Below are 12958 nucleotides of genomic sequence, written 5' to 3' on the forward strand. Positions count from 1 at the left end.
CTATAGGTAAAAGTCAGTAGGAAACTCAATCTAAGCAATGTAGTGGTGGCACACGCCTTTAATCTTAGCATTTAGGAGTCAGAGGCAGGCCTCTGTGAGTTTGAGCCCAGGCTGGCCTACAGAGATTGCTTCAGGATAGCCAGAGCTGCTGAAGAGAGAAACCCAGTCTCAAAAACCAAAGAGGAAACTGGGCGGCGATGGTGCATGCCTTTAATCCCAGCACTCAGGAGGCAGAGACAGGAGGATCTCTGTGAATTCAAGGCCAGCCTGGAATATAGAGTGAGTTCAAGGATAGGCACCAAAGCTACTCACAGAAACCCTTTCTTGGAGGAAAAAAAAAAAAAAAAAAAAAAAAAACAAGAAAAAAAAGTATAGAATGTATGGGCTCCAGTTGTTGGTGTGTCAGGCTCAATGCAGAGAAGAATACAAGTAGTTTTCTTTATAAAGTAAATTTTATTGCTTCTGGGAAAATTGCTATTAATCTCTCCTAAAAAATTAGCACAAACTCTTTGCCAGGGTTCAGTCTTCCCATAATTTATCAGTATTAAAAGGCACTATAAACTCTGCTGGGTCTATTCCTACTAGTTGACGAAGTCTCAATTTTTTTTATAATTAATTCAGAGACCTTTTCCACATAAGTTTGTAATTTTTTACTTGCTTCATGTAGTAAAAGATCCATTCTAATTTAATATCTGCCCTCTGCATTAAAATTCCTTTTGGGGAAATTCTGGAAGGCAACATGACTAGAATACAATTAAGATTTGGATCCTCCCAATCTACATGTGCCTCCTGTGATATCTCTTCAACCACAGTTAATTCTTTCTCAGCTTCAGCTGTCAACTCACCATTTAAGGTTTTGTTTAAATGAATTATTAGGTCAGGTGTTATGCCACCAGAGGATCTGAGACTGGAAATGTCTCCAGATAATTGTTGAAAGTCATTAAGAGTTTACAACCATTCTTTCCTAATTTGTGCCTTCTGTGTTCTAATTTTCTATAAACCTATTATAACCTAGATAATTGACAGAATCTCCTCTTTGTATTTTTTCACCAACAATTTGTAATCCACATTTACTCAAAAAATTTTACTTTTTCAAACATTCTTTCTAAAGTATCTAGATTTGAATCAGATAGCAAAATGTTATCCATGTAATGGTAAATTATAGATTTAGGAAACTGTTTACATATTATTACAATGCCTGAATTACAAAGTATTGGCAAAGGGTGGGGCTATTAAGCATTCCCTATGGGAGGTCAGTTCATTGATCTCTCCTAGCAGACTGAGGAATATTAAAATTAGGCACTATGAAGACAAATTTTTCTCTATCCTTTCCTTGTAAAGATATAGTGAAAAAAAAAACCAACAATCTTTTAAATCAATAATTGTAAGAGGACATCCTTTAGGTAATAGGGAAGGCAAAAGAATTCCAGACTGTAGAGGACCAATAGGTTGAATTACCTTGTTGACAGCTCTTAGATCTGTCACTATTCTCCATTTACCAGATTTCTTTTGAACAACAAATACAGGAGAATTCCAAGGGCAGGTTGATTCTTCAATATGGTGAGCATCAAGTTGCTCCTGTACCAGCTGTTCTAAAGCCTGCAGTTTCTCTTCTGTTAGACGATTGGTTAAATCATATTGGTTCCTCAGTTAACCATTTCAAAGGCAGGGCCTTTGGTACCTCTAAAGGTTTGCTAGTTGTTTTGTGTTCTTGTACAGCTTGCATGGCTGGTGACCTTTTTCATTACCTTATAACATCCTTCCCAGAAACATGCATTTCTGTGACTGCAGGCATGTTAACCTTGGTATTCCATTGCTGCAGCAGGTCATGACCCCCTAAATTCACTGTGTTATTAGCCACATATGGCCTCAGCCTTCCTCTCTGTCATTCTGACCCTATGCATTCAACCCATCTCGTGCTTTGTTTCACTTGAGACAGGGTTCCAATTCCCAGGAATTGAACACCTGCCTCTTGAAAAGGCCAATTTGGATGCCAAGATTCTGGAGTAATAATAGTCACATCTGCACCCATGTTCAGTAATCCCTCAATTACAATGCTATTAATTTTGGTCATTGATCATTTATAGAAGTCTGCCAAAATACATGTCTCCTATTTCTTATTGGAATTTTTGATTCACCCTCCACATTTAATCCACTATCCAGAACAATATGGTTTTTTACAGCAGGCACTGAATTTTTTGATTTTCCTGGTGAGACATGTCCTCCACAGTGACTGGGAATGACTAGACCACATTTTACCCAGGGGCCTCCAGAAGCCCCCTGTAAGGAGTTTCCCAATTGTACCAGGCTACCTTGTCTTTTGTCAATCAACATTCATTGGTCCAATGTCAACCTTTGCCACATCTACATAATCCAGAAGGTTGAGACCATCTATTTTTGTATTTCCCAGAAGAGACATCATTCCTAGGAATGCCTTGTCTCCAATCCCTACTCAGATGTCCTATTCTACCACAATTAAAATATTTGGTATTTTAATATCACCTCATACCTCTAGAAGTTGCTTCTCTGACCCAAGCCTCATAATCATCAAATGTCTCAACATTCATTGTGTGCAGGATCCATTCATCCATTGATGCTGATCTAACCTTTAAAGATCCAAGTATCCTTTTGCATTCTAAGTTTGCATTTTCAAAATTCAGAGATTCAATGAGTACTTGTCTAGTTTCTGGGTCTGTTACTCCTTCTGGGTCTGTACAGCCTTAGTTAAATGCTTGTAAAAAATCACTAAAAGGTTCTCTTTGGCCTTGTTTAACCCTAGTAATATGGTTCAACTCTTTTTCCTGATTCTTGAATCCTGTCCCAAGCCTTTAAAGCTGCTGTGTTGCATAGGGACAAGATGTGGTCATCATAAAGATCATATTTCTGTGAATCAGCATAAGTATCCTCGCCAAGAATTTGATCTTGAAGCCTCAAATCCTTTTATTTTTCCCTGGTGTTTTAAAATTTTTGCTTCTTTTCTCCAATAGCATTTCTAAAGTAGTTGTGACCTGTCTTCCAGGACCACTGAAACTGATTGAAGCCAGTCATGTAGCCTTATTGCTTGAAGCAATAAGTTTCACCATCTCCCTAACAAATAGTGAATGTAGGGCTGGAGAGATGGCTCAGTGGTTAAGAACATTGGCTGTTCTTCCAAAGGTCCCGAGTTCAATTCCCAGCAACTGCATGGTGGCTCACAACCATCTGTAATGAGGTCTGGTGCCCTCTTATGGCCTGCAGGCATACACACAGACAGAACATTGTATAATAAATAAATAAATAAATAAATAAATAAATAAATAAATAAATAAAACAAATAGTGAATGTAAGCCTCAAAATACCACTGCTTGCTTAATTTCCTTTAGATCATCCATACCGTAGGTTGCCATTTATATTCTTTGAATCCTTTTGGGTATTTAGTAATGGATGGTTTGTCAGAGGAGATTACAGGGTAGGTAGCTAGAATCCTTGGTAAGTCAGCTCTGATTCTGACACATACTGGTGAGGCTAAATCCTATCCTTGTACCTCCAGCCCATTCTCATCAGTTCCGATAATTTCTTCACTCATTTCAAATATTTTTACCACTGTCTTTTGGAAAGACTGAATCTCTTGACCTGTGAATTTTTCTAATGATTTCACCGACTCAAATAACCTCTGGTTCTCAATCTGCACGCATGATTCCAAGGTATGAAATTTTTCCATTAATGATAACTTCTCATCCTTGGTTATTATTTGGATGGCTTGCAGAGTAGAGTGCTTTCCTAGAGAGATATTCTATCTGCTAAGCTATATAACTTTTTAACTGATTTTGATTGTCAAATTCAACAGTATGAATTCTTTCAGATAAATTTTCAGCATCCTTTGACATGGATTGAATTTTTTTTCTGTCAAATTCATGTTATCCTTTTCAATGATATTAATTTTTTCAGGTAACTTGATTTTCAATGGTATAAATCCTGTCAGCTAGCTGTTCATTATTAGTGCATAAAGACTATCATTTCTTAAAGTGCCTCAGTCATAGCTCTGTTATCAAACCATTTTTATAAAGATATAATACGAAAAATGAAGCTAAGTCCCACTATTAGAAAAATAGATGCATAAGAAAAACCATATAAGTCTTGCAGAATATCATCTACAATATAAGCAAAAAGTTATTAAATTCCTGGATGGTGATATAGTCTGCCATCATAACTTTCAAATTTATTGAAATTTATTAGGAGATTTGAGTAAATTTTTATCTGGGAACACAAACCAGAAGCTAAGCAAGTTGCCATGTGGCAGGGAAAGCAGAGGGGGTAGAGGGAAGTGAGTGAAAATTGGGTAAAACCACTTAGTAGGTGAAATCAAGTCAGGCAGGCAGGGATGGGAGACCTTAGGCTGCGGACTTTCTGAGCTGGTCCTGGTAGGCGTGGAGTCGGAATTCACATGAATTTGTACCCCAAAACTTTGGGTACCAAATGAAGCATGATTAATAAAAACTCAGGGTCAGAAATTGGGGTTCAACCTGAAGATCCCCAAAGTAAAGCAGCCAGCCACTGGCTCTTTCTTCAACCTCAGTCTGAAATGGCAATCCTGACTCCTGGAATCCCAGAAGGAAACTGTGTCTGAGAGCTGTCTCCCCTCCATCTTGTATTCTGCTCTAGTGCTGGAATTAAAGCACACACCACTGGAATTAAAAGCATGCACCACACGATTTCCATACTGGGATGAAAGGTGTGTCATTGTGGCTACTGCAATTAAAGGTGAATGTTACCATCACCTGGTCTGTAAGGCTGACCAGTGGGACTGTTTCACTCTCAGATCTTCAGGCAGTCTTTATTTATTAAAATACAATTGAAATGCCACTACAATTTCTCTTGGTGATTTACAATTTAAAGAAAGTTTTAATTGTCTTTACTGAAAGGATGTCAAAGAGATGCCATACTTGAACTGAGAGTTTTTATATCAATAATTTCTTAGGCTTTTTTCATTAATATGAGAAATCAAGTTTTCTTTAATTCTTGTAATATTGTTGATTTTTTAATTTATTTCATTTTTTGAGGTAATGCAATCAAACCAAGGACTTCATTCATATCACTGAGTATCTAATACTGTTCTTCACTCAACAGGGGCCTTCAAAATTATACCACTGACCTTATAGGTAATAGTATTTACAAGCAGTCAATAAATGTATTTGATAAAGGTGGTCATTCCAAAACTGAAGTAATGTTTTAATGAAGATAAATATATTGACATTGATATTTTCTTGGCTTGCGGATACTTTTACAACTAGGAGTACTATCAACCAAATAAATGCCATGATCAAAAGTAATTTTTAATCCTACAAAAAGTATCTCTATGCTTTGACTTAGCAGAGCTCATTCTGGTGGAAAAAAATCTATTCAAGTAATTAACTGATAATGTGATTGCTAAATTTCCTTCAAAAGTACAATACTGCTATTTCCAGCTCCATGGAAATTGGTTATGTTTAATTGATGCTTAAGAATATTCTAGTCTGATTTCCAAAATATACAAAGAACTCAAGAAATTGGACACCAAAAGAATACATAATCCAATAAAAACAATGGAGTACAGATCTAAATAGAGGAATCTAAAACGGCTGAAAGGCACTTAAGGAAATGTTCAAGATCCTTAGTCATCAAAGAAATACAAATCAAAACAACTCTGAGATTCCATCTTACACCTGAAAGAATGATCAAGATCAAAAACACTGATGACAACTTATGCTGGAGAGGTTGCAGGGAAAAGGGAACACTTCTGCATTGCTGGTGGGAATGCAAGCTGGTAAAACCCCTTTGGATGTTAGTGTGGCGATTCCTCAGAAAATTAGGAAACAACCTTCCTCAAGACCCAGTAATACCTCTTTTGGGTATATAGCCAAAGGATGCTCAATTGTGCCACAAGGACATGTGCTCAACTATGTTTATAGTAAGCTTTGTTTGTCATAGCCAGAACCTAGAAACAACCTAAATGCCCCTCAACCAAAGAATAGATAAGGAAAATGTGGTACATTTACACAATAAAGCACTACACAGCAGAAAAATATAAAGACAGCTTGAATTTTGCAGGAAAATGGATGGAGCTAGAAAACATTATTTTGAGTGAGGTAACACAGACACAGAAAGACAATTATCACATGTACTCACTCAGAGGTGATTTTTAAAGATAAAGCAAAGAAAGCCAGCCTACAAAACACAATCCCAGAAAACAGACAACAATGAGAACACTGAGAGACTTACATAGATCTAATCTACATGGGAAGTAGAAAGTTGAAAAAGACAAGATCTCCTGAGTAAATCTGGAACATGGGAACCTTGGGGGAAGACTGAAGGGAGGAGGGGGGGAGGAAAGGAGGGGAGCAGAGAAAAATGTTGAGCTCAATAAATATCAATTAAAAAAAAGAATATTCTATACTATCAAAGCCATCCTTGGTTAAATGATGAGACTGTATCTAAAAAGATAGGGAAAAGGGAGAAGGGACTATATTCTATAAGATATAAAAAAAAAAAAACCAACTGTAGTTTCATTCTAGGGAAATGGACTAAAGTAAAAAGTCATTTACTGTCCTCTTTCTATAAAGGTGGTATTAGTTATGTGCAAATATTACCTTTCATTTTATTAAAGAAATATTTTGACATACTACTTTAAGTCCCTCAGCTGTGGCTCCTGATTTTCATATTCACAGAAAATATTTAGTCAAGTGGTAAATACTTAAATCTCCAAATTCATAGGTAGATTGAGATTATGTGGCTTTGCTAGTCTAATAATACATATTTCACTACAGAGTCAATTACCTGTGGCTGGATTGATGCTGGCTGCAATATGAAAGTGACAAAGTGCATTAGGATGCAGAGGTGTGTTCCTGTGGACATGGTGAGGATCCTGCTGATGAGGCAGATAGCCAGTATGTGCTACAAGAGCAAGTGATCTCCTCCGACCTCTACGGAAAGGTTTCAGATTTACCTGTATAAATTAAAACAAAGTAAAATGACTGCCACATCATGACTGTCAGAATGGCATATATGTTATTTTATGTAAATTCATATGTAAAAAAACCTCTTTGAACACAAATTTGAATCTTGAAGAATACGTATCTGAACCTACTCTTTTCACATTTGTTTTTCAACATCTTAAATCAACTTCCAGAATTTAAAAGTAAAAATAAATAAATAAATAAAAACCAACCAGCCAATTAACAAAAAACTCCAAAAACTTATAGGGTGGGCATAATGGTAGACACCTGAATCTTAACACCTAGGAGAGAAGCAGGAAGACCTCTGACTGAGTTCTAGGCTAGCCTGGTCTATAGTGAGCCTGCCAATGCTATAGAGTGAGACCTTGTCTCCAAAAGTAAAACAAAATACAACCAAGATGTTGTCTGTGTACAGATTTCTCCACAGCTTACACTCTGTAATTACAAAGTAGTGAATGCTATTACCATCATGTACCAGGTTATCTGATTTGTATCTGATCTTGTGTGGTATCCAGCTTAAACACTGTTATTTTAGTATTTTATAACATAAAAAATAGTTCACATAGAACCTAAGGCTATCTAGCTAGTAAGATGCAAAGTAGAGCAAAGATTCCTAGTCTAACACTTTATAATGTACTTATTACACAAAGCCATTCTGTTGTTTAATATACAATACAGTTTAATTAGATTCTGAGCCATTAAAAAATAGTTGTTCAGCTGGGCATCATGGTGCATGCTTTTAATCCCAAGTACTCTTGAGGAGGAGGCAGGCAGATTCTGAGGCTTTGAGTCTATCCTGGTCTAAACAATGCCAAAGCTACATATTGAGATCCTGTCTCAAAATATCAAAAGAAAAAAAAAAGTTGCTCTGTGGTAGTTTAAATGTAAATAGCCTCCATAAGCTTACTGGGGCCTATATAAGGATCAAGATGTGGGACTCTCAGTTCCTTCTTCAGCACAATGCCTGCCCATACACAGTCATGTCCCACCACAATGATAATGAACTAAACCTCTCAAAACAGTAAGCCACCCCAACTAAATGTTTTCCTTTATATGAGTTACAATAACCACGGTGTTACTTCACAGCAATAGAAACCCTAACTAGGACATGTCCAATACAAATTTTTTAAAAAAACATTTTCTAGACACTTTATGCTTTAATACTAAGAAAATAGTGCCGAGTGGTGGTGGCACATGCCTTCAATCCCAGCACTGGGGATGTAGAAGCAGGCAAATTGCTGTGAGTTCGAGACCAGCCTGATATACAAGAACTAGTTCCTGGATAGGCTCCAAAGATAGAGAGAAACCCTGTGTGGGGGAGGGCAGGGGGGAGCAGTAAAAAGCTAGGTGTGTTAATGGACACTTTTAATCCCAGAATTTGGGAGACAGAGGCAGGCAGATCTCTGAGTTCCAAGTCAGTCTTGTCTACAGAGGGAGTTTCAAGACAGCCAGGGCTACACAGAGAAAACATTTGGGGGAAGAGGGAAAAAAGAAAGAAAATGAAAAGGAAAAAAAAAAAAACCACTAAGAGTCAGTATTTTTATTCCATTTTCAATTAGAAATGGACTCACACTATAATCCCAGAACACTGAGACAGGATGACTGGCATGAGACTGATAGCATCCTGGAACTACAGTGTAAAACTTCATTTCCAAAGAGCAAAATTTGTTCTATATTCAATTAGCCCAAACATCAAACATTGACTTTTACTGTCAATGCTTGTAAAATGAACACTCGTGCTCTGGTAGGTCTGAAAATAACAAAGGGTACAGCAGGATACAGTAAACAAATCTACCATGAATGCTAAGAGAAAAATAAATTTTATAATCAAATCTTTGCATTCTCAGACTTTACATTCGTTAAGCCAACTGTTACTATCATTTTGGTTTAGTTAAACTAAGATTAATCACATAATTAAAGACCACTTATGTGTTATAAAAAAATATTTAAGAGGCCAGGCAGTAGTGGTGCATGCCTTTAATCTCAACACTCAGGAGGCAGAGGCAGGTGGATCTCTGGGAGTTCCAGGCCAGTCTGGTTTACAAGAGCTAGTTACAGGACAGCTAGGACTGTTACACAGAGAAACCCTGTCTCGAAAAACAAAACAAAACAAAAAAACAAAAAACAACTTAAGTGTATTTTCTTAAGAAGATAAAAGGAACATTGCTGATAATTGATTTCCTAAGGTATACTACTTCTTATATTACTGTATAGCTGAAAGAAAAAAGAAAAAATATTAAAGATTTTAAAATCTGTAGAAACACACAAAATAATGAAAACACTTACTTCTAGAGCGCTTTGAACTCGGTCTTTACTGGAAGCATTTCTCTTGAAGTTATTTGTTAAATTAATTGGTTCACACCAGTGGTTGCAATCACCTCCATATAGCAAGCAGTCATTTGGTAAAAATGTTTCTACCCAAAGACGACATACATTATCTTTACAGCAAGTCAACAGTACATTACATACAGAAGCCCTGAGAAATAAAAATATTTTAGAGACAATACTAATTACATAACAATGCATCATAAACATTCTGCAGTGTTTCTATACATACTTAAACACATAACCAAGTAAAAGCCAGAGATATGCTGAATAGTTAGGTAGCTGCTCCTGTAGAGAACCAGGGTTTGATTCCTAGCACTAATTAAGTCCAATTAACTCCAGTTCCAGGGAATCCAACACCCTCTTCTAGCCTCCATCCATATATATAAAATCTTAAAAAAAAAAAAAAATGAGTCAGGCAGTGGTGGCATACGCCTTTAATCCCAGCACTCAGGAGGCAGAGGCAGGAGGATATGAGAGTTCAAGACCTGCCTGGTCTACAGAGTGAGTTCCAAGGTAAGTTCCACATAGAAACCCTGTCTCTTAAAAACCAAACAAAACAAACAAACATAAAAACCAAAAACTTTTCCTATTTATTCAGTGAATAACCACTATTTTAACTATTTCATAATGCTCAAGTTTTACTTTCTGCAAAGCACAAAGTCATTAAGAAGCTGATGTAACCATAGAGTATCCTTATCCTCTTCCTGCCTGCCTAAGTCCAAAGCAGTGATGTGCAAGAAAATTCATGACAGACTTGCACAAACCAAATCCATCCTCGGTAATTCTGAACTTTTGGTTATTTTCTCTTATGGCATTCTCAAAATAAAAGCATATATAGTCATTATCACAAAGAAATCTCCTATCAGATAGTTTAGCAAATTAAAGTAAAAGAGGGGCCGAGAGTGGGCAGCAAACCAAGAACAAAAGGGATAAAAGCTAAGGGGGTGAAATCAAATATTCTACAGTAATCACCTTATCATCCATCTCTGTATGATTAAAGACAAGTAGCACAAAAGAAAAATGCAGCAAAAACCATGTTTGCCATGATTACCTTGTCAACCTGAACTTCCCTAATCCATTTTCTCACCTTTCTCCCTGTCGGACACTCTCACCCACCTTTCTTTCTATTCTTTTGCATTCCTCTTTTTCATGACTTCTCCATTCTTCCCTTTCTCTGTCCTCTGACATCACTCTCAGCCTTTCTAGGCCACATTTTCTTTTCTTCTTCCCTGTCTTACCCCTTACCTCCCTCTTTATTTCTTCCTGAACTTCTTGCTTCTCATACCTCATCACTAAAACGCAGCCATTCCTTTCCATTTCCTTTCTTCTATCCCTTGCCTATACTTAAATCCTCTACCTTATGTGTTCATATATATAAACCATAGCAATGAAACTAAAAAAGAAGCAAATCTATCAAGAAGAAAATAAATCAAAAGACAATAACAAAAGTCAAAGGTTCAAGAGACAACACCAAAAGTTCAAGGTTCATATTGTCAATAAGTAACTAGCAGAGTGGAAACATCTACATAGGAAGAATAGAAAAGTAGTAACTTTAGGGTGAACTAGATGGCAATCAGATGAAGTGAAAGAATTTAAGAGAAACAAAACAAGTCAGAAAGGTCACAAATCAAAAATAGGTGAGAGTAATGATCTTAGTGTGTGTACAGCTTCAACTGACTTCTCAAGATATCTAGTGAATATAAAAAACTGGCCGGTAATCCTCAAGATATCTAGTCAATATCTAGATTATATAAACAACTGGTTAGGATTGGGGTTAGGGTTAAGTGTGTGTATATATACATACATACATACATACATACATCCATACATACATACGATATAGAAAGACTACACATTTCTTTGGTAGGGTCTCCCTTGCTTCCTTCTTAGTTGCAGTGTCCTCTAAGTACCTCATGAAATTGACTGGAGCTCTCCTTCCTCATTTCTTTTACAACATTTGTTATATCCTTGATGGCCTATCACAATGGCTCTCAACCTCCTAATGCTGAAACCCTTTAATACAGTTCCTCATGTTATGTTAACCACCAACCATAAAATTATTTTAGTTGCTACATCATTACTACAATTTTGCTACTATTATGAATCATAATATAAATATAATGTAAAAATAATGTAAATATTTGTGTTTTCCTATGGTCCTGGGTGACCTCTGTAAAAGGGCCATTCAACCCTGACCCATAGGCTGAGAACCACTGGTCTATCATATTGATACAAAGCTGACACATCACATAAAATCAGCAACAAACAATGTCTAACCTCACAGAAAGCTCGTCAACATCTGAGTTATACTGATGAAATCAGAAACCAAGATGGTTCTGCAACCTGTTATCTCCAGCCAACTTTTGGAGGTTCCTGCAGGGTATCACCAAACCTCCCAACCTGCCCTATAGTCATCACTTTTTAAATAGTGAAGTATACGTTCACTACACAAACATGTCTACTGTTCTTTCTCAATCCAACAGTCTCTTTGTGTTCAACTTTGCCACATTAAAAGGGGAAAAAGAGAGAGAGACCATAACATAATAAAATGGCCCACAGGCAGAGATGGGAGAGTAACTAAAAATGCTTCATTGTTATTTGCAGGTGGCCCTAAAAGTCTGCTTCAGCGTTCACTGTGATGACTCTGTCAAAACTTAAGTAAGCTAAGTTAGTCCTTAAAAAATTCAGTGATTTATAAGCCTGTTTAGCATTTTCATGGTTGTAGCATCAACAGATGATAATTTTCATTTATTATGTATCAGAATAAGTTGGTTACTGTAAAACAGTACTCTTCAGATAGGTTTAAAAGACAAATTTGTGATGATCAAGCTGGAGTCACTCACAACTTTCAAAATAAGAGTTAACATACATAATTAGGTCATTTTATTCAAAACACATCTTTATGTATGTAGGCAACAGAGTACTAGGAACATAAGTGAATCTGAGGCGAGGTTTTTTTCAGCTGACAAAACTGATTACTTAGACCATTCTCTTAGCTTGAAGACTCTACAAATTAAGAACAGAATTACTACTTTTCCTAGAGTTTCTCTAGGAACTTTGACTAGACGGCTAGAATAAGGATAGTACCTACTATACTGCAGTTCAAAAATCTAAGTATATCCTGTTGGTCCAAAAGAGCAAAATAAACTCAAGAAATGACTTAGGTACAACATTACAATTCTACTTGATATCTCAGATGTTAAATCTCAACAGCACTACAAAGGTTAAGAGTAGGATAACCAAATTAGCACTGCCATGCAGTACAAGATGGATTTCTAGATGTACTTACTAGATTTATGTAACTTACCATAAACATTCTATGTGAAACTAACTTTTTCAAGGACCACAGAAAAGAAATGTACTAACAGGCACACATTTCTGAGCTTGTATGGGTTAGAAGAATATCTAACTCAGGGCATGATAATATAAAGAATTACCTCTATTTTTCTCAAAGTTGTATTTTCAATAAAGGATAATTTGTTTGCTTGTTTTAAAAAAGAATGTCAGAATATACAACAGAAAATACAAAAGGAAGATAATAACTGTCAAAAGAAGTCCACACAAACATCAATCTGTATAAGGAAATACAATAGGATAGAAAATATAAAGAAAATAAAAACATGTAGAACTCTGTGACAAAGACATCTGATATGGAAATA

At 36.3% G+C, this 12958-nt stretch overlaps 1 protein-coding gene across 4 annotated transcripts in view; it reads right to left on the reverse strand.

The window, feature by feature from the left end:
- The window catches only part of Dmxl1 (Dmx like 1), a 152606-nt gene that overhangs the window by 109861 nt on the left and 29787 nt on the right, over nt 1-12958 (reverse strand). For all 4 annotated transcript variants that reach the window (XM_057788825.1, XM_057788824.1, XM_057788827.1 and 1 more), the window contains exons 8-9: nt 9258-9447; nt 6793-6961 (exon numbers count right to left, since the gene is read on the reverse strand). In XM_057788825.1, the coding sequence (XP_057644808.1) occupies nt 6793-6961; nt 9258-9447 (359 nt within the window). The remainder of the gene's footprint in view (nt 1-6792; nt 6962-9257; nt 9448-12958) is intronic.

Source organism: Chionomys nivalis, chromosome 14 (assembly GCF_950005125.1).
Source record: "Chionomys nivalis chromosome 14, mChiNiv1.1, whole genome shotgun sequence".
Classification (NCBI taxonomy): Eukaryota; Metazoa; Chordata; class Mammalia; order Rodentia; family Cricetidae; genus Chionomys; species Chionomys nivalis.